The sequence below is a fragment of the Scomber japonicus genome, chromosome 15 (assembly GCF_027409825.1).
Source record: "Scomber japonicus isolate fScoJap1 chromosome 15, fScoJap1.pri, whole genome shotgun sequence".
NCBI lineage: Eukaryota > Metazoa > Chordata > Actinopteri > Scombriformes > Scombridae > Scomber > Scomber japonicus.
The window spans coordinates 3,540,027-3,562,751 of NC_070592.1; the positions used below are offsets into that span (position 1 = coordinate 3,540,027).

General features: G+C 38.5%; 1 protein-coding gene across 1 annotated transcript in view; it reads left to right on the forward strand.

The window, feature by feature from the left end:
- Positions 1–22,725, forward strand: part of LOC128374595 (collagen alpha-1(XIV) chain-like) — a 127,217-nt gene that overhangs the window by 100,347 nt on the left and 4,145 nt on the right. Inside the window, exons 14-23 of the mRNA XM_053334840.1 lie at positions 7,030–7,125; positions 7,481–7,534; positions 8,631–8,684; positions 10,282–10,335; positions 11,264–11,335; positions 14,011–14,046; positions 16,340–16,406; positions 17,958–18,146; positions 18,739–18,816; positions 20,489–20,644. Of these exons, the coding sequence (XP_053190815.1) occupies positions 7,030–7,125; positions 7,481–7,534; positions 8,631–8,684; positions 10,282–10,335; positions 11,264–11,335; positions 14,011–14,046; positions 16,340–16,406; positions 17,958–18,146; positions 18,739–18,816; positions 20,489–20,644 (856 nt within the window). The remainder of the gene's footprint in view (positions 1–7,029; positions 7,126–7,480; positions 7,535–8,630; positions 8,685–10,281; positions 10,336–11,263; positions 11,336–14,010; positions 14,047–16,339; positions 16,407–17,957; positions 18,147–18,738; positions 18,817–20,488; positions 20,645–22,725) is intronic.

The window sequence follows — 22,725 nt, forward strand, 5'->3', positions numbered from 1 at the left end:
TAATAATATCAGTATAAATGTGACTTTGAGTGCTTAGTTTGAAGATATACAAGCACATGCTCACAAAAATATTTAATGTTGATTCTGCCGTTTTTAATACTCACCAACTCCATACTGCGTTGATAAATTCGAACGATGTCCGCCCAAATTGTCCACGCTCTCGTCTATGTCGACCAGTTCCACCATTCTCTGTCCTCCGTGCATGGTTTCGTAAATGGAAGACATTTTAACAGCAGCGTGAAACAACTGAAAAAGACTCTTTAGCTTTTTTTCTTGTCTAGTCTTGATTACTTGTTGTACTCCATTGCTCTCACTGCGTTTCTGTAAGACCGTTGATTTTGTAGTTGGCAGATCAAAATCGGGAATGTAACTTTGCTGTATTCGGATGCTGCTTTTGGTGTTTTCTGCCTAGTATGCTTGTCTGTTTCTGTGTGCGTCTTGACAACGTTACAACAGGAAGTATGTAGAGAAGAAAAAAAAGCACTGACACGTTTTCATCACTATGCATTAAAACCTCTTTCTTAGTCTCATTCAACTGTACGAAATCCTTTTAGATCAACATTTTTTTTAAAAACACATGGATGCATGTTTTTATATATTAGTTTGTGTTTTAATTTAGCTTATTTTCGATAAGTAAAGTTGTTTTTTTGAAGTCGTCACTCATGAAACCGCAGAATGAGAGCTTATTAACAAGTTTCTGACAGAGGAAGTGTGATAAGTATTTTTACACCACCACCAATGATGGGATCACAAACAACATATTAAATACATGAACATGCAAAACCTTTTGAGACAATTAGAAAAAGAAGCTAAGTGTCCCAATCTGATTGATGCGTGCCACAGGCTGGCATCCTGAAGCAACATTTACTGTGAATAACATGTTGATGTGCATTTCATTATCACCTGTACTGATCATTACATACTATCAGATGTGACATTCGTGCTTAGATGCCGTTGCCATGAGACAAACACAAGTTTTACAAACCTTTATCAGTTGTTTGAAGGTCCTGTGTCAAATAATAGACAAATTAAAGCAATGACACTGGATTTGTAGTTTTACAGGCAAGTTGTATTTGTTTGGATTGATGAGCAGCTGATACCTTATTGATTAGTAACTTATTAGATTGACAGTATCAGTAATCTTTCAGCCTGTCATTGCATGGATCCATAGTTGGAAATCAAATGCGAGTTCATGGCTGTGACTTCCTGGATTCCTGTGCTTGAAGACTTTTCTTCTCTTGTGATCTTACAAGGAATGAGTTAATAGAGAAATACTTGAATATGAGCTGATGTTGTAACAGGATGTCATGTAGTACCACTAGAAGGGAGGAGTCTCAACCTTTAGATAGCTGATTATGACCTGAATTGTAGGAGCTGTGCAGTATCTAAGGCCAAAACACTTGAATTGAAGAGTGGATCATCATGCCCCTCGACTTTTTCACAAGTCAGTAGTAAAGTGTGTCTCTCTATTTTATCAGGAATAAGTGTGCTTCTTGTATGTTAAGAGTGCAACATGAGTACAATATGTGCAGCATGTGAATCAAAAACATAAACCACTTTTCCCCCATCGTGTCTTAGTAGAGGACACATGATTTCCTTTATCTGTAAATCATTCAGAGAGGCAACAGCAGTGGTGGAGAAAGTAACATAAGTGCATTCAGTCATGTACTGCGTTTAAGTAAAACATTTTTATGTTGCTTGTACTTTATTTTTAGTTGACATTACTTGACACTTCTATTCTCCAACATTGAGGAGATATTTTGCACTTTCTACTGCATTTACTTCAGTTTTATTTGCTTTCCAGACTAAAAGGTTACATAAAATAACAAAATGATGAAATATAAACCAGTCATACACAAAATTCAGTGTGCTGTTTTGTCTTCAGAGTTGTTTGCGGTTCCACTAAAGCAACATCTCCCCTCATTTAACTCTTATAATCCCTGTTGTTGAGTCCAAAAGGGTCCAAGAGGTCAAACTATCCAATATTTGACAAAAACACACAAAGATTGAAGAAGAAGAGAGGAAGCACCCGGTCTGAAAAGTGAGCTGCCTTAAACCTGCATTCTCTCTAATGACCAGCAGGGGTCGACTCCTCTGGCTCCAAAAAGAAGTCAGTTTATAAGGAGGTCTCTGGAGAAATTACCTTATTTCTCATTTGATTTCCAAAATGACCACCAGCTCACTTTTTTAGAGGACCTGGATTTAGAGATTGAGGCCAAAAGCCAAATCTTGCAAAAGCACAGAATATAAATAATATACACAAAATATTTACACAATGAGATTTGTAGTCAATAATCATCAATAATATGGATATAATGAGTAAGTGGATAAAGGCAGATAATAGAACAGGCTGTGAAGCTCAGAAAATTATATTTTTACTGTAATGCAGCCTTTAAAAACAGGAGAAGACACTTATTCTATATCACCTTATTGCGATATTCAAAATGTAAGACAATATCTATAAAATGTCACGATAACAATATAATATTGATTTATAGCCCAGGACTACAAATCGGGACAAACCCCACATTTTTTAACATTCAGAGTCCTTTTTTTATAATTTTTTTTTTCTCTAGAGCGTTTATGGACAAATACTCTGCTTGTTTAAATCAAATCTCATTGCTCTTTTTATGTTCTGGTACCTATATTGATTAATTAAGGCTCCCAGTGTGGTTTTGAGCTTTAGGCAGATTCTCCTCACCTGTTGCAGTGTGTGGAGAAAGAAAAGGAAGAATCAATAAATACAAAACACTGTAGATTTCTTCCCCCTGGAGCCTACAGGAAAATAAATTGGTTCAGTACATTTCTGCTGACTGTCAGTCTGGTGAAGACAAAAAATGCTTCATTACATGTTAAAATCCTATTTAAGTAGAAGTATAGAAGTATTATCAGCTACTTAAAATACTGTCATGAACATTAAAGCCTCGTGTACACTTCATTGTCTCATTTTTAACCTTTATTAACAACAACAAACATGTGAACAGAGATGGAGTAATGACATGCAACAGTTACTTCTTTTTACAAATATAACTGGAAAGTCACCAGGCAGCTTTCAGGAGACGTCTCTCTCACAGATCCATTGTTTTTTAGATGTATCGTTGTCCGTGATCCATAAACCGTATTCATTAATGGACACTGGTAACTCCTCCTGTAACTCAAAAGCCTGCTCCTTTGACCACTGCCTGCAGAACAAACAATGCATTGATACGGTTCCAGCCCACAGGCCTTATGTTTGACACCCCTAAACTACAGTAAACCACTGTTTTCAGGTTTGAGTTGAAACTTCAATATCAGCCACATTGTAATCTGAGATTGTGGTGGCTTTTATATTACTTAATAAAAATCCTGCTGTTTTATTTCTGGAACATTTATTATCTTCCTGCTTTTCATTTACATCCAACTTCAGGTTACAAACAATGACTTAAATATAATGTAAAATATCTCACGTGTATGTTGGTTGTGATTTGTCCACCCATTGCCATTCCCATCTCTTGTCCCAAGTATGCTTCTTCACACGCTTTAGGCCGATCCACGATGATCCACCTTCGTTCAGATTCCTGATAAAGTGCTGATCATTTGACAGAAAAGCAGATCATTATTTCTCTGCAGATACATAAGCATTTTTATGGTGGTGAGTTCTTGACCATTTTTGACAATAAACCGTAAATCAAGCAGATTTAAGGTGAGCACAGAGAAACTTTCCTCCCTCTGCAGATTCATGTGAAAACAGCCTGAACGCTGCACAGTGAAGCTCAAACATCACATTAAATAAACAATAAGAACACAGACACATTTTTAAGTGGAGGGAGACTTTAAATGAGTCCTTTAACCCTCTACATACTGTTCATATTCTGGCTCATAATTAGCCCCACATGTGAAGCCCATGTGGGCTGGCTGTATGAACCCCATAAGGGATGTAAGTGGGCTAAGCGGGTATGGGCATGAACAGGGAAAACTGTATGGGGCCCGTATTGTTTCAGAAACGTGGGCCCCACATGTGAAGCCCATGTGGGCTGGCTAAATGGGCCCCATTTATCCCACATATCCAAACATATGGGGTCTACGTGGATCTCACCCAGCTGGGCCACACCTGAAACCCAGTCAGAACCCACTTGAAGCCCTTGTGGGCAAACACAGGTGGGGTCACCATGGAAACTGCAGACAAACCCACTTGGGACCCATATTTGCATCCCAAATTGAACCCTTAAGGGGCCCACATGGACATGCTGGCTGGGAGAGTCTAGCTAAAAGAAATGTGTAAAAGTGTTTTTACAACTTTCAAATGTAAATAATGTGTCAGAGTTGACCGTGAACAGTGTGTAAGGGTTAAGGTCCATAAAGGATTTTCCAAAAAGTAAAATATTTTAATCCTTTGACCTTCTCTAAGGTTGTTTGATAACCAAAAGGCATCGTGCATTGAATTACACACATACTGGCACACACATAAGCTCCCACATAGACAAATAAACCTTCTGCACACACAGAGACTCACTCAGAGTGAAGCACAAATGAACACATTCACATAAACTCACTTGTTCAGCTTTGGTTCTTATTATCACCAGATCTGCTTTTCTCTTCAGACAGTCCGCTCTGCTGTCAGTCCAATTTCCCTTCTCGGTAGATTTGTAGTAACAACTGCGTTCAAACCTTTCCCATCCCTCAGTATACGAGCCCCCTTATTAACAACAAATATATAAAAATAAAATGTGTTAATGACAGATTTCACATCAACCAATGACAGAATTATATGACTTAACATCTGTTAAATCTTTCTCACCACAAAGCTTATTAGTCTGTAACTGTGTATAATTTTTTTCCAGGCTGCTGTAGTTGATTTTGAGCTCATCTCTTTCCAAATAGATTGACATATCTGGTGAGAATGACAAACATAATTAAGCAAATGATGAAGATTTGAATGTGATATTATAAAAGATACGATATTGAAGTAAAGAGGAGGTCCTCACAGAGTCTTATCAGGAGGATGTTCCCGATTAACTGCACCAGACACAGTAGACCCAGAACCACTGTTGCTTTGAAAAGGTTTCTTCGGACAGCAGGAGGACGCCTTTGAGTACGTGCTCCTGCAGAGGCAAAGTACGCAGAGGAAACATTTCATTTATATGCGGCATATTTGAAGTAGCAGTTTTGGAACTTTTTACAAAATGAGAACAGTGAGAACTACATAGGCTAAAGAGAAAAGAGAAGGCATTGGGAAAACTGTCTTTTATAAAGTGTGTTTCATCATTTTACTGCATCTTGGTGTTTTAAATATGCTTGATTTTGTAATTTTGCCTCAGTCAACACACTGCACACAATTACAATTCAATAATAATATCAGTATAAATGTGACTTTGAGTGCTTAGTTTGAAGATATACAAGCACATGCTCACAAAAATATTTAATGGTGATTGCTGCCGTTTTTAATACTCACCAACTTCACACCGTGTCGATAAATTCGAACGATGTCCGCCCAAATTGTCCACGCTCTCGTCTATGTCGACCAGTTCCACCATTCTCACTCCTCCGTGCATGGTTTCGTAAATGGAAGACATCTTAACGGCAACGTGAAACAACTGAAAAAGACTCTTTAGCTTTTTTTTTTTTTTTTCTTGTCTAGTCTTGATTACTTGTTGTACTCTATTGCTGTCACTGCGTTTCTGTAAGACCGTTGATTATGTAGTTAGAAGATCAAAATCAGGAATGTAACTTTGCTGTATTCGGATGCTGCTTTTGGTGTTTTCTGCCTAGTATGCTTGTCTGTTTCTGTGTGCGTCTTGACAAAGTTACAACAGGAAGTATGTAGAGAAGAAAAAAAAAACACTGACGTATTCTCATCACTCTTCATTAAAACCTCTTTCTTAATCTCATTCAACTGTAAGAAATCCTTTTTAGATCAACTTTTTTTAAAAAACACACGGATGCATGTTTTTATATATTAGTTTGTGTTTTAATTTAGTTTATTTTCGATAAGTAAAGTTGTTTTTTTGAAGTCGTCATTCATGAAACCGCAGAATGAGAGCTTATTAACAAGTTTCTGACAGAGGAAGTGTGATAAGTATTTGTACACCAGCACCAATGATGGGAGCACAAACAACATATACTTGATTTTAAAAACATGAACATGCAATACCTTTTGAGACAATTAGAAAAAGAAGCTAAGTGTCCCGATCTGATTGATGCGTGCCACAGGCTGGCATCCTGAAGCAACATTTACTGTGACTAACATGTTGATGTGCATTTCATTATCACCTGTACTGATCATTACATACTATCAGATGTGACATTCGTGCTTAGATACCGTTGCCATGAGACAAGCACAAGTTTTAAGAACCTTTATCTGTTGTTTGAAGGTCCTGTGTCAAATAATGGACAAATTAAAGCAATGACACTGGATCTGTAGTTTTACAGGCAAGTTGTATTTGTTTGGGTTGATGAGCAGCTGATACCTTATTGATTAGTAACTTATTCAATTGACAGTATCAGTAATCTTTCAGCCTGTCATTGCTTGGATCCATAGTCGGAAATCAAATACGAGTTCATGACTGTGACTTCCTGGATTCCTGTGCTTGAAGACTTTTCTTCTCTTGTGATCTTACAAGGAAGGAGTTAATAGAGAAATACTTGAATATGAGCTGATGTTGTAACAGGATGTCATGTAGTACCACTAGAAGGGAGGAGTCTCAACCTTTAGATAGCTGATTATGACCTGAATTGTAGGAGCTGTGCAGTATCTAAGGCCAAAACACTTGAATTGAAGAGTGGATCATCATGCCCCTCGACTTTTTCACAAGTCAGTAGTAAAGTGTGTCTCTCTATTTTATCAAGTGTGCTTCTTGTATGTTAAGAGTGCAACATGAGTACAATATGTGCAGCATGTGAATCAAAAACATAAACCACTCTTCCCCCATCGTGTCTTAGTAGAGGACACATGATGTCCTTTATCTGTATCTTTATTAGGCTGTGAGCTTAGCCAATCATCAGTCAGTCTTCAGGAGAGATTTAAACATGCATTTCTGTCTCTCTCTGCAGGGTCCGACTGGTCCAGTTGGGGATGTGGGTTTACCAGGACCTCAAGGACAACAAGGACCACAGGGACCCAGTGGACGCTCCATCATTGGACCTCCAGTAAGACAAACATACAAGTCTCATTTAGTCCACATCTCTATAGTTCTTATAGTAGTCTCACTTTAATTGCACCTAATGTTCCTTTACTTTTTAGTCAATTCTTAAATCATTATAATTGTGCTTATCTACATATTCATAGCAATCTTATCTATCTTATATATATTATGGAATATAAAACCTGCTTTAACATATTTGTCTCAATTGTAGATATTTATTTCTAACATGTGGAAAACACCATTTCTACATTATGTTGCAAATGTAACGTTCAGTATCATACACATTACATAGAAACTGAGGCCTGTTTATGTTAAATAGTTGAAAAAATGTGTTTAATTTGATATTTTGTTATCTGCAGGGCGGTCCAGGTGAGAGAGGACAGAAAGGCGAGGCTGGACAACAAGGAACACAGGTAAAAAAACCCAACCCCAACATAAATGTAATAATCTAGTCACATTTTGAGTCAGGCCCGTTGTTTGGTTAACATTATGTAACATTTAGGTTAAGGTTAAACTTATCTTTCTGTATGTTTGTAACTGTTTACCACATCGGTTTAAAAGTCTAACAGCTACTTATCAGTTTTCATACAGCAAAGTTATATATAATGTATATTTTCACCCTATTTGCATTGATGTCGAGCTGTGAAATACTTGATAAAGGTTGTATTTGTCTTTATTTTTCAGAGTTTTGGACAGACAGCTACATTAATTAACATTGTTAGTGACAGAACATGATGCACTTTGATATTTCAGAGAGATTTGCAGCTTGAAAAAAAACCTAATATGACCTTTTAGAAGCAAATAGTCGTCAGTTATCTCTGTGGTTCAAATCAATTCATATTACCTGAGTTATTGACACTACAGCACGCTGCAGTATTAATAAGCCTGCAGTGTCCAGTGTTTTGCTTCTTATTGGAGAGCTGAAAGTACAAGAAACAAGGAGAAGGAAAGAAGAAAAACCTGAACATTGTGAAATAGAAGAAGTATAGCCTGCTTACTAACAAGTTTAAAGCTTTGACTCTTCATTTCAACAGAGAACTGTCTATAGGACTGGTGAAAAATACAAATTTAAAGACAAAATAACACAAAAAATATAAAACCTGTCACCTAGAATACAAATCACATACAAAACACATAACTAAAAAAGACTGAAGTACAAATTCTCCCAGTGAGTGTTTTATTTTAATCTTGTAGCAACATCTTTAATGCTGAAACGGTTTTAAATACTCATGTAATTTGTTAAATGAGAATATAAATAATGAATATGACCTGCAGTGACCTCTGATCTAACAGTCGAGACAGATAGTCGCCCACTTAGAGCTCGGTTCTGTCTGAGGTTTCTACCCGTTAAATGCTGCTGATGTGGGAATGAACCATACCGTCTATACCTGCTCTGTGTTTAAAGTGGCTTGAGATGACTTTTGTTGTGATTTGGTGCTGCATGAATACTGATTGATTGATTGATTGATTGATTGATTGATTGATTGATTGATTGATTTATTGCTGCAGGGAATTCCTGGTAGAGCCGGAGAACCAGGCAGACAGGGACCTCCAGGCTCCAGAGTAAGTCGCTGCATGCTCATATTATTAACATTAACAGGAATACTGCTACTAATACTACTGTTAAAACTACTGCTAATTAGGGCTGGGCAATATATCCATATTATACCGATATCGTGATATGAGACTAGACATCGTTTTAGATTTTGGATATCGTAATATCGTGATACGGCAGAAGTGTTTTTCTGAACTTACCAACTGTTCTAGCTGCCTTTACCCACTTAGTCATTAAATCCACATTAATGATGATTATTTATCATAAATGTCATTGTGTAAATAATTTAGTCCCTGCAATATTGTTGTGATATCGATATCGAGGTGTAAAATATTGTGATATTTGATTGTATCTGTATCGCCCAGCCCTACTGCTGATACTCTACTATTACTGTTAATACTATTTCTACAGCTTCCACCAAATACTACTGTTACTGTCTCTTGCTACTGCCACTAATAATACATAAACTGCTCATACTACTTCCATTACTGTCACTAATACTACTAGCACTGTCATTACTGCTCCGTCTGCCACTGCACTGCAGTCTCTCCTGAAGGTCAGCTCAGCAAACCCTGTTGAGTATTTTAAATCTCATCTTCAGACCTTCATTAACTTTAATAATTTTGTCGATGCTCGCCTGCTGGGATTTGTTTTGTGTTTGATTTTATTATTTTAATCACGGTTGTCTTTGAGTGAAGTATGTGTCATCTGCTTTTGTCATTGTGTGCACTTTGTGACGCACTTTGTAACTTACAGTACATAACTCACTTTTTATGTTTAATTTTAAGTTTATATTTGATATAATGTGTCTGACACATACGTTATTGGATCCCATGAATCAGCTTGCTATCTTTTTGTTTTGTCTTGCCTCAGTAGATGATATAAGAAATGTCTTTTAAGTCCATGTGAGCCCCGAAAAATATTCATTTATTCATTTATTCTGTAGTAGTAGTAGTAGTAGTATTACCACTGCTGTTACCAACACTGGAAATACATCTACTACTGTTTTCATACTGGAACTGGAATCATTGCTGCTTCTCATTTACAAAATACTTTACTCACCCTGGAAAGTAGAATCAAATGTACGTGTTTTTCTTGTTGGGAATATGAGAATAAAGTCATAACATTACGATAATAAAGTCGTAATATTATGAGAACTCTTCCTCCTGTGTTAAAAAGAGTCTTGTGAAGTTATACTTTGGTTTCACAAATAAGGAAATACTTCATCTTTTGGCTCATCAGCATCAAATTATTATCAGTATCAGGAATTTGAATCAATTGTGCAAACGACTGAATCTGTTTGGAAGAAAGAATCACACGGACTTGGAAGAAATTGCTTCTTTAGTGGAAGAGAGTCGACTGCAAGGCTATCGCTGGTTACGACTTTATTCTCCTAACATTATGACTCTTTTTATCCTAATATCACGACTTTATTCTGGTAATATTATGATTTAATTCTCTTAATATTACAACTTTATTGTGGTCATTTGTTCCCCTCTTAGTATGGCCCTAATACTCCGTCATACTAATGAGATAAGTCATGACAATGTTAAAACTGAGGAGAGTTTTTTTGTTCCACAGTATTGATGTTTTTCTCGTCCACAGGGAGCGCCAGGCAAAGACGGACCTCCAGGCAGAGAGGGCCCCTCAGGGATCATCGTGAGTCATTATTCATTTACACCATTGTTCATGTGATTATGTTGAAGAAGACAAAAAGAGAGAAAGGAGGATTTCTGTCAGCTGGAGTTGCAGTTTATTATCTCGCTGCTTGTTCTCACGTCAGACGCTCGAAGGTCGATTTTTAATTGGAACTGAGTGTTGGAGATAATTATGGATATGTGAGAAGATGTGGTGGTTTGAATTTAGTGGTAATATCAGGAAGAGTTGTCCTTTTTCTTTTTACATCAAATTAAAATCCTGAAAACAGTTTGAAGGCTGCTGTACTTTATATTGTGTTACCACAGCTTTAAAACTACAAACATTAAACATCTGACCAATAACTAACGCACAGAGTAACAAGGTAAAAGGAAATGATCTTATATTTAAATTATAAAGCAAATAGTGTGGCGGGCCTGATATTGAACCCAGTGGTACTCCACAGCAGATGAGACAGCAGCTGTTCATTCAATCTTATTCTTTCATTTTTACACTCAAGACCTGGAAAAACACATTTAAATACCTGATTCTTCTCTTAATGTGTTTGATCTACTGTAAACTATAAATATGAAGTCAATGATTTCCGTAATGCTATATGTTAATTACTATTGGAGCACCTGTAGCAGATAATGGGCCTCATGCAAGAACTTTTTCATATTTTCATCCTCAAAATTTTCACTGTTTTACTTTTTGTTAATCATTCAAATCATAATAACATAAATGATAAAGAACTTAAAGAATTTGTTCATTAGTTAACGTCATAAGTGTTTCTTCCGCTGTGAGAAAAGGAAGAAACTTGTCTGCTTAAGATTCAAATGACAGAGAAAGAGAGAATGACAAGAGAAAATTCTCTGTTTTGAACATTTTGTCTTTCTGTCTCTTTTTTCATCACGCCTTTTCTTTCTCTTCATGTCCGTCTCTGTTTCCCCAGGGGACTCCAGGAGCTCCAGGGGCCCCAGGTAACACGGGCCCTGCAGGAAAACAGGGAGAGCTGGGACCACCGGTGAGTCCGTCACACGCTGAAAGAAACACAAAAGATGATCGTTTGTCTTTTTACTTTCCAGTTTGGGTTTAAATCTCGTTCCTCTCATCGCCTCGTCTGACAAAAAAAAAACCAGCTGAAAGAAGAAAAAGCAGCGTGTAAATATCCAGGAGGAGGCAGGAAGTGCTGTCAGTCAGGCTTAACAGTGATCACAGTGTGTTATCAGCAGGATTAACGTCTTCCTGTCCGGTCTGAAGGTCTGCAGGTTTATCTCAGACGCTAACACACAATAATCTGGGTTTATAGTCATGTTGACACCTGAGGGGGAAAGGTCCTGTCAGCTGCCGTCCTAAAAATGTTCCTTTGATGGTTTTATGACCGCTGCACCTCTAAACAACATATTTAGTTACAATAATTATATTAATGTTCAACCCTAATTACTGTTCATATTTAGTCTCTACACCAATTCACAGTCATAAATCCCCTGTCAGTCATTAATCAGTGTTCATTTATTCCTTAATGAAGCTGTCAGATAGCAGACAGAGTGTATCCTATGTGTATATATGGGTGGGGGGGGGGGGGGCATTCACAGTCACTATTTTATGATCCAGGAGAACATTTGATACAATAATATGGGACACAACTGTTTGAATGGCCATTTTTTTTAATTTTATTAATAAACACAGGTCAATAGGTACATATGCATATTAAAAAATGTGTATCAGCTGCACAAAAACTTGAAAACTTATACATTATATTTCAATTTTGTATACTGTGGGTAAAATAAATGTGCATACAGTGTTTAACCAGCTCTCAAATGTCAAAATTGGTCAAATTAGACCCTGAACAGTATGAAAGGGTTCACTTTATTTGTCAATGTTTAGAAAAAAATAACAGATTCTCCCTTTAAAGATTCAAGCTTTTTAATCTAAACTTACTAACCATCTGACAGCGTTGCCCTAAAACAGAAGTATTCAGTTAAAATTCACTGAGGTCCAATTTGTGAACATTTCCAGAGCATCATAATGTCCCAGTTATTGTTCAGGACCTTGAAGTAGCATTTTACTTCCATCAGCATCCATAGATAAATAAATCAAATCAATTCAAACATTTATTAGTATTTATACTCAACTTGTGGGATTCAAATACAGAATAAAATAGATAAAAAATAAGAATTGAAAAAAGTTCAGTCTCAAACTTTTGAGTGTTACTAATAGACGACAGAGTTATTTTCATCACGCTGCAGGCATTAATTTCCATCCCATCATATTTAATAATATGAATTTTGATTGGAATCACGTTGAAGCAAAGCAGATCAAATATTGTGAGATAATCAGATTCAGATAATTTTCTGTTTCTGTTGATGATGTTATTTAAATGTAGTCACCTCTCTCTCTCTTTATTCCTGAATAAAACTAACTCTGCTCACACACTTTACATCTCTGTGATATAAAGCAGTCAGGTGTGTAATTACACATATGTGGGTGGACTGCAAAGAGCTTTCCTTTCTACTAATTACCACACTTATTACCATTTATGAGTCTTTTTATGAATTACCTGAAGGGAAATATACAGTAGTGGTAGTTTTTTTTTAGTAATGGCACTGCTGGTTGGATAAATATTGAGTTTCATATAAAAGAAGTTATTCATCATTATGTCAATTTAAGAGCTGGATATTGTGAAGTGTGTTTTAGCATCTGTGTGTTTTTCAAAGCTTGGATTGAAGGTTAGATTTAATGGTTTCAGACAGAGCTCTTCATGTGTTTACTGCATGTTTTTATGTATTAAATACAGCGATGACGTCATTCTGACAGCTGAAGGTTGGTTTTTATTGGCTCATATTTTTTGTGGCTTTATTGCAATGAATGTTTTTTTTAACCTTACAAAGAAAATGTCAAAAAGGATGTTCAACTCACACATTACTGCTCTAGTCAGTGCATTAACTGTGAAGGTAATAAAGTAATAAAAAAAGGATGTGAGTTATCAGTGTGAAAGAATCAGGAGCGCTGCAGTCAAACCACAGTTTCCTCATGTCAGAGGAACCAACAGGGGCCCAGAGAGAGAGAGGGGGGCGGGGGGAGCGAGGGGGAGACAGAGAGATAGAGGGGGAGAGATAGAGGGAGAGGGAGAGAGGAGGGGGGCAGAGAGAGGGAGAGAGAGAGAGAGAGATAGAGGGGGACAGAAAGAGAGAGAGAGAGAGGGGGGGGGACAGAGAGAGAGATAGAGAAAGACAGAGAGGGAGATAGAGAGAGAGGGAGAGGGAGGGAGGGAGGGAGGGAGAGAGAGATAGAGAAAGACCAAGAGGGAGATAGAGAGAGAGAGAGAGGGAGGGACAGAAAGAGAGAGAGAGAGAGGGAGAGAGAGATAGAGAAAGACAGAGAGGGAGAGAGAGATAGAGAAAGACAGAGAGGGAGATAGAGAGAGAGAGACAGAGAGACAGAGAGGGAGACAGACACAGAAAGAGAGAGAGAGAGGGAGACAGACACAAAGAGAGGTAGAGAAAGAGGGAGAGAGAGAGAGAGATAGAGAGAGAGAAAGAGGGGGAGAGACAGATAGAGAGAGAGGTAGAGAGAGAGAGAGAGAGCTGATCAGGTTAATGTCCTTCGCTCCATGTTTTCATCACCTTGTCGACATGAAGAATTTAACACGGTCAATAAAATGTGAGCAGAGTTTAATTAGAGTCTGTTCTGTTGCAGGGTTTGCCTGGAAGCAAGGGAGATAAAGGTGAACGGGTAAGTGGAGGACGAGGAATAGCCTTCTTTCTTTTTTTCTTTTCTTCATGCACGGGTCAAAGATGGGAGTTCTTTTTATGTCCATGTGGTTTAGTTTAAATTTAAAGGGTATAAGGCAGGGGTGTCAAACATGCGGCCCGTGGGCCAGAACCAGTCCGCTGATGGGAGCAATCCGGCCCACTTTCCTTCCTGTGTTCTTTTCCTTCCTTCCATCTGTCCTTCCTTCCTTCCTTTTTTCCTCTCTTCGTTCCTTCCATCTGTCCTTTCTTCCCTCCCTCCTTCCTTTCTCCCTTTTTTCTTCCCTACCTTCCTTTTTTCCTCTCTTCGTTCCTTCCATGTCCTTCCTTCCTTCTTTCTTCCCTTGCTCCTTTCTTTCCTTCCTCCCTACCTTCCTTTTTTCCTTTCTTCGTTCCTTCCTTCCATCGGTCCTTCCTACCTTCATTCTTTCCTTCCTCCCTTCTGTCCTTCCTTTATTTCTTCCTTCTGTCCTCCCTTCCTTCCTTCCTTCCATCTGTCTGTCCGTCCTTCACTATCTCTCTTTCCTACCTTTCTTCCCTCCTTCCTTTCATCTGTCTTTCCTTCCTTCCCTTCTTATTTCCTTCCTTTCTTCCTTCTTTTCCTCCATCTTTTCAATGATCCGGCCCACATGAGATCAAATTGGTCTGTATGTGGCCCTTGAGTGAAAATGAGTTTGACTCCTCTGGTATAAGGTAATATATTAGAGGATTATGGCAAAAATGTCTAAGTGGTGTAACCATAAAAAAGCAAGTTGAAATAATTCAACACACTAATTAATAGTTATAACCACATACAGACAGACATATGACTGTATTATCGTATAATTGCTGCTTTTCTTTAATTTATTGTTTAATGTTTCATCTATTTATGCTTGATTATAGTTTTTATTGTGTTTTTATGTGTTTTATTCTGTTAATATTATATTATGTGAAGCACCACTTTGGTTTGGAAAGGTGCGATAGAAGTTAATTATAATATTTTACAGAATAAAGGAAAGTTTGATCACACACATAAACAATAACAATAAGTGATAAACAAAAATAATGAGTAATAAAATGTTGTTATTAGCGTCTGAATGCATCGAGTTTATCATCTGTCCTTCATGAATTTGGGTATTTCCAAACTGGGCCAGCACTAATGTCACCTAAGTACTGCTGCAAGAGGGGAAAGTTCTGCTGATGTCACTTCCTGTCAACACAGGATATCCACACCCAGAGATGATGCTGCAGTTAAGACCTTTAATGTCACGCAAACCTCAAGGGAGGAATAACAGGAGGTCAGGATGGCGTAACTTTTAACCACAGAAGAAAAACATGACATGATTAATATTTTTATTATCGTATCATCTACACACACAAACTTACAAGACTTCACAAGTTCACACGACACGTCAGAGTTAAAGTAGTAGTTGTAGACTTTGCCTTTTTAAATAATAATGACAAAGATCAACGAGATTAAAGAATAAAATAAGGTAACAGAAGCTTCTTTAATCATCAGATCAACATTATCCAGCAGAAATAATTAATAAAGATACGAAAAGCAGGAAAATACAATAATATCAATCAGATAAAGTATCATTTAAACAGTCCATCCTGCTCTCTTATGTATATATTCTTTCAAAATAGATTAAAAGCAGAAATTTGATGCTGGGTCCTTTCAAAAAAAATGTGTGCAAGTTATTCATATGTTTATTTTCACATTTTAACCCTTTAAATTTAAACTAAACCACATAGACACAAAAAAAACTAAATGTACCCCCAAAAAATACAATAAATAATAATAAATTAAACATTTAGTAAAAAATAAATTAAAACAGCACTAATTTAAGCCAGATTAAATAAATCAGTTTTTTCATCTCTTATAGTTTTAGTTAAAGTTTTGGAGCATAATTAAAGAAAGCTGCACTTCTTTGCACGGTTTTATGTGTGTTTAAAAAACTCAGCAGTAGATGATCTGAGAGCTGGTGAAGCATTATTAAAATGATGATGTAGGCTTTAAAAACAAGTAAAATAAGCTTAAAATGTAAAAGATCCTTTGAGGTAATGATGTGAAGCTAAAATCAGAGTAATATGCAAATGTTTCCTTGTTTTGGTTCAAATTTGAGCTTCATTTGTAGTTTTTCTGCAGTCGTTTAATCTGTTAAATATAAAAGCATGAATACATTTTTCAGCATCTGTGTGAGAGAGGAACGACTGTATTTTGGCAATATTTCTCAATCTGAATCAAGAATAATACCTCAACATGTGACCTTTGTTGTAATATTGTGTGTTTTCAGGGTGATCTGCAGTCGACGGCGTCGGTCCAGGCCATCGCCCGTCAGGTCTGTGAGCAGCTGATCCAGAGTGAGTACACACACTTCCTCTAACCTGTGTGTCTGTCTGTGCGTGTGTTCGTGTTTAAACCTGTGTGTGTATAAACCTGTGTGTGTGTGTTTAAACCTGCGTGTGTGTGTATAAACCTGTGTGTGTGTGTGTGTATAAACCTGTGTGTGTGTGTTTAAACCCGTGTGTGTGTGTATAAACCTGTGTGTGTGTGTTTAAACCCGTGTGTGTGTGTATAAACCTGTGTGTGTGTGTTTAAACCCGTGTGTATGTGTGTGTGTGTATAAACCTGTGTGTGTGTGTGTGTGTTTAAACCTGTGTGTGTGTGTGTGTGTGTGTGTGTTTAAACCTGTGTGTGTGTGTTTAAACCCGTGTGTGTGTGTGTGTTTAAACCTGTGTGTGTGTGTTTAAACCCGTGTGTGTGTGTGTATAAACCTGTGTGTGTGTGTGTGTGTATAAACCTGTATGTGTGTGTGTGTGTATAAACCTGTATGTGTGTGTGTATAAACCTGTATGTGTGTGTGTATAAACCTGCGTGTGTGTGTATAAACCTGTGTGTGTTTAAACTTCAACCTGTGTGTATTTAAAAGGTGAGACTTGGTTTTAGGATTAAGGTTAGAATGGAGTTTAAAGGATCCTGGTTTTATTCATTCAGGCTTTTTAAGTTTAATTCAGAGTTTGTTTGTTGAGTAGAAAGTAGATCCAATAAATACTGTTGCTGTAGTTTACTGTGGATGATTCATCATGAACAGATGTTAGCTGTGTGTTCAGACTCAGTGATACAACAGTTACACAGTCAGCGTTAAGACCAAGGAGAGACTGAAGCTACAGCAATAAAACACATTTATTGATCTTTTACTCTTTAATCAGGTTCTGCTCAGTGAAGTGATCATTTAAATAAAGCTGCAGCTCATCTGTACTCAGCTCCTAACTAACTATTTAGCTTGTGAAAAACTTTTTTTAAAGAGTTTTCCACACATTTAGTGAACCAGAAACATTGTCTTCTTTTTTCTTTTTTTTCACACAAAACATGGTGCCTACATTACCCACAATGCATCTCAACTACATACAGTTCAGTAGGATATTCTGGAGTGTGATGCTAGTAAAAATAATAATAATAAACTTTATTTATTAGAGCACATTTCATATAAAGGATGTAACTCAAAGTGCTTTACAGAGAAAAATAAGAATAATAGAATTAGAGCTCTTAGATCTCTTCTAGCTTTAGAGTTTTCTATCAGGTTGAGGTATCATTATTTGCTTTTATGTATTTAAAAGCTCAGCAGTGGATGATCTGAGAGTTTGTGAAGGATTATAAAAACAACAGAGAGTCTGTGATGTAGGATGGCCCCCCCAAAAAAAACATTTAGAGCTTTAACAATAAGTAAAAAGAAGCTTAAATCTATTCTAAAAGACAGTGGGAGACAATGAAGTGAAGCTAAAACCAGATTAATATGCTCACTCTTCTTTGTTTTGGTTGAAAGTCTAACGGCACCATTTATGAAGGAGTTGTAGCATTAAAAAATACTTTCTACTTCCTGTGGCTGTTTAAACTCCTCCCTCTGTTTTCAGGTCACATGGCTCGCTACAACTCCATCCTGAACCACGTGCCCAGTCCATCGGTGTCCATCCGCACCGTGCCGGGGCCCCCCGGAGAGCCCGGCCGAAGCGGAACCCCGGGGCCGCAGGGAGAGCAAGGACCCCCAGGAAGACCCGGCTTCCCTGGACAGAACGGACAGAACGGGCAACCGGGAGAAAGAGGTACGAGAGATTCACACTGGACGAACTTCTGACCTTTACCCAGGTTAACTCAGAGTCACAAATGATGCTCATACTGAAGGAAATTAGTAGCTTCAAGTTTAATATCTGGCATGAGCAATTCAAAAAAGTGGACTTATACTAATAATGACTTCATTTTAAAACATTAAATGAAAAGAAAAAAAATTGGACTATTTATACATTTAAATTTTAGAGCATTTTGTCGATATTGAGCACAATGTATCCTAAAAACAACCTCTTTGTTTTACATCATTTGTGACAAATGTTGTAAAATGTGTTACAAAACACAGCCTTGCATTGCAAAAGTGGATAATATATTTATTCCACATTGTAGTTCACATTTATTGTCCTGTTTATAATCAGATTTTTATGGAAAAATACTGGTTACACCAATTGACACTGGGTTACATCCCATCATTGACCTGTATATGAAGAACCTTTTCAAGACAAAAGTTGCAAATATACTCTCTGTGTGTGTGTGTGTGTGTGTGTGTGTGTGTGTGTGTGTGTGTGTGTGTGTGTGTGTGTGTGTGTGTGTGTGTGTGTGTGTGTGTGTGTGTGTGTGTGTGTTTAGGTCTATCAGGAGACAAGGGTGAGAAAGGGTCTCCAGGTGTCGGAGTCCAAGGCCCCAGAGGACCTCAAGGAGCTCCAGGTAAACACACTTCAGAGTCTCATTCCACCTAAATCTATCTCTAAATGACAGGAAGGTCTGTCTGTTAGTCACTTATCTGTCGAACCGTTCATCCGATTCATTCCAAACGTGACGGGTGTCTTTCTACGGGTAAGAGTAAGAGCAGTGCCAAGTGTGACGTTGTTTAGATCAGAAATATCCATGCTCTGATCAGCAGCAACACAGAGCTATCAGGACGCTTTGCTCTCTCACACGCTGCATTAATTAATTAATTAATTAAAATCATATACACACACATACACACACACACACACACACACACGCACACACACACACACACACACACACACACACACACACACACACACATACACACACATACACACACACATACACACACACACACACACATACACACACACACACACAGACACACACACACACTGCATTAATAATCACACACACACATACACACACACACACACACACACACACACACACACATACACACACACACTGCATTAATAATCACACACACACACACACACACACACACACACACTCTCTCTCGTGCTCTTGCTTGCACGCTCCAGATTCCAGGAGATTGGATTTAATTTGCGGTCGTCAAGGAGCCGTTATCAATCTGCGGGAGAGTTGGGATGTCTGACTCTGTAGTAATAACACAAAAAAACAGATTTTGCACATTTTGAATAATAATAATAAAAATAATAAAAATAAAGTGATGAAGAACATTTAACACAATAAATTCATCGTCATTTTCTTTTAAATCTCACATTCTTAGTTTTGTCCTTTCTATCACACTTTCCCTAAAATGCTCATTACAATCTTAACTTTGCTCCCTCCCTCCTCTCCCTCCTCTTCCTCTTCTCCCTCCTCTCCCTCCTCTCCCTCTTCTCCCACCTCTCCCTCCTCTCCCTCTTCTCCCTCCTCTCCCACCTCTCCCTCCTCTCCCTCCTCTCCCTCCTCTCCCTCCTCTCCCTCCTCTCCCTCTTCTCCCACCTCTCCCTCCTCTCCCTCCTCTCCCTCCTCTCCCACCTCTCCCTCCTCTCCCTCCTCTTCCTCCTCTTCCTCCTCTCCCTCCTCTCCCACCTCTCCCACCTCTCCCTCCTCTCCCTCCTCTCCCTCCTCTCCCTCCTCTCCCACCTCTCCCTCCTCTCCCTCCTCTTCCTCCTCTCCCTCCTCTCCCTCCTCTTCCTCCTCTCCCTCTTCTCCCTCCTCTCCCTCCTCTTCCTCCTCTCCCTCCTCTCCTTCCTCTCCCTCCTCTCTCTCCTCTCCCTCCTCTTCCTCCTCTCCCTCCTCTCCCTCCTCTCCCTCCTCTTCCTCCTCTCCCTCCTCTTCCTCCTCTCCCTCGTCTCCCTCCTCTCCCTCTTCTCCCTCCTCTCCCTCCTCTCCCTCTTCTCCCTCTTCTCCCTCCTCTCCCTCCTCTACCTCCTCTTCCTCCTCTCCCTCCTCTTCCTCCTCTCCCTCCCCTTCCTCTTCTCACTCCTTTCCCTCCTCTTTCTCCTCTCCCTCCTCTCCCTCCTCTCCCTCCTCTCCCTCCTCTTCCTCTTCTCCCTCCTCTCCCTCCTCTTCCTCCTCTCCCTCCTCTCCCTCCTCTCCCACCTCTCCCACCTCTCCCTCCTCTCCCTCTTCTCCCTCCTCTTCCTCCTCTCCCTCCTCTCCCTCCTCTCAGGTGTTCAGGGGCAGGGCAGACCTGGTAGTCAGGGTTCATCAGGGCGACCTGGGAACCCTGGATCCCCCGGTCGGCCAGGCGTCCCTGGACCGGTCGGACCTGCAGGACCTCCAGGTTACTGCGACCAGAACTCCTGTGTGGGCTACAATGTGGGAGGTACGTACCCCAACCCCTAATCCCTCACCCCTAAACCCCTAACCCCTAACCCTAAAATACAGATCAACACCAGCTAGAAGAGACTAACCAGTTTAATTAAAGTTGTTCTTACTTTGTTTTTAATGTGTGTGTTTAGTGGATAGACACTAAAGTCTCCTAAAGAGCCACTAGATGGCGCCAATTTGCATATCAGTGATGTCATAATGTAATCACTTATAGGTAAGATCTTAAAAAATGAAATGAAACAAAATGAACTAAACTAAACTGACTGTAAGTAGTTTTACAGTTAGTTATTATATTTTATGCTGTTAGAGTTTCATCAGCAGACATCTGAGTCTACGTCTAAAACCCAAAGTCTATTTAACATCAGACTGAAACTGAGAAAACAATCAAACTTTAATAATCAAATTAAAATTAAAAAAAGAAGAGTTCCCCTGGCAACCAATGGGGACCCGTGATTGGTCGTTAGGTATGCATGAAGTCATGTGTAACGTGACTTCCAACAAGGAGACGAGTTAAAGGAGCAGTCTGGTGTTTTTTTATATTTTTCCTCTAGTCAACAAATCTCATGTTTAGAGTCAACAATGAATTCATCTACTAACAATGAGTGTGTGTGTGTGTGTGTGTGTGTGTGTGTGTGTGTGTGTGTGTGTGTGTGTGTGTGTGTGTGTGTGTGTGTGTGTCTAAAGGCTGATGTATCTGATTTAAAATCTATTAAAAACACATGAATGAGTCACACCGCTGCACTGGGTCACATGATCCTTCATTAGTTACATTAGTTTGATTAGAAACAGAAGATTGTTTTCAGGCTCTGGAGAGAAGTTGGATAGATAGATGGATAGATGGATGGATAGATAGATGGATGGATGGATAGATGGATGGATAGATAGATAGATGGATGGATGGATGGATAGATAGATAGATAGATAGATGGATGGATGGATAGATAGATAGATGGATAGATAGATAGATAGATAGATAGATAGATAGATGGATGGATAGATAGATAGATAGATAGATAGATGGATGGATAGATAGATAGATAGATAGATAGATGGATGGATGGATGGATGGATGGATGGATAGATGGATGGATGGATGGATGGATGGATGGATAGATGGATAGATAGATAGACGGATGGATAGACGGATGGATGGATAGATGGATAGATGGATGGATGGATAGATGGATAGATAGATGGATGGATAGATAGATGGATGGATGGATAGATGGATGGATGGATAGATGAATGGATAGATAGATAGTTAGATGGATGGATGGATAGATGGATGGATAGATAGTTAGATGGATAGATGGATAGATAGATGGATGGATAAACTCTTCATAATAAAGGAACAGTGCTGTGACTCAATGTGTTTTTAAATAGTCCTGGACAAAGAACAGAGGAATCAGATATATCAGCCTTTAGATAGGCATACATGATACTTCTTAGTAGATGAGTTCATTGTTGGTTAAATATAGAGAAGAGGCAGACTCATCCTTACTAAGTGATTCACACTGTTAGAGACGACTACTAGACTACTCCAGCTTCACTCTGCTTCTTTTATACTTACAGCTACAGAGTGTGAAAGTTATAAAAACAAAAAAAACCTTCAAATAAAGAAAGAAACCTTTAAAAATTCTGTAAATGCTTTATTCTTACTGTTTCTATGATGATAACTGTAGAGAGAAATGTGGACGTTGTAAAAGTGTAAAAATGAGCATGAAAGGTTTGAAATGCATTGAGTGTTTGTTTTTGTATCTGAGGCCGTCGAGTGAAACATTTAATTCATTCGGTTTCTTTTCCATGTTGAAAAGTTTCCACTGAGTTAAAACAAAGCTGCATGTCATCCATCATCAACTTGTTTGGTTTTTATTTAAATACAATCACAGTTTAAGATGCAGAGTTTGAGCTTCAGTCAACAGTCTGCATGAGTTCAGACTGCTGCTTCTCTGGAAGTTACAGTTTGTACATCGTGATTTTGAAATTGTTGAATCATTTCAAACATCATGTGATTAAAATGTACTTTTGTTTTTTAACGTGATGAAACAGCAAAGTTTCATGAATGAATAATTATTT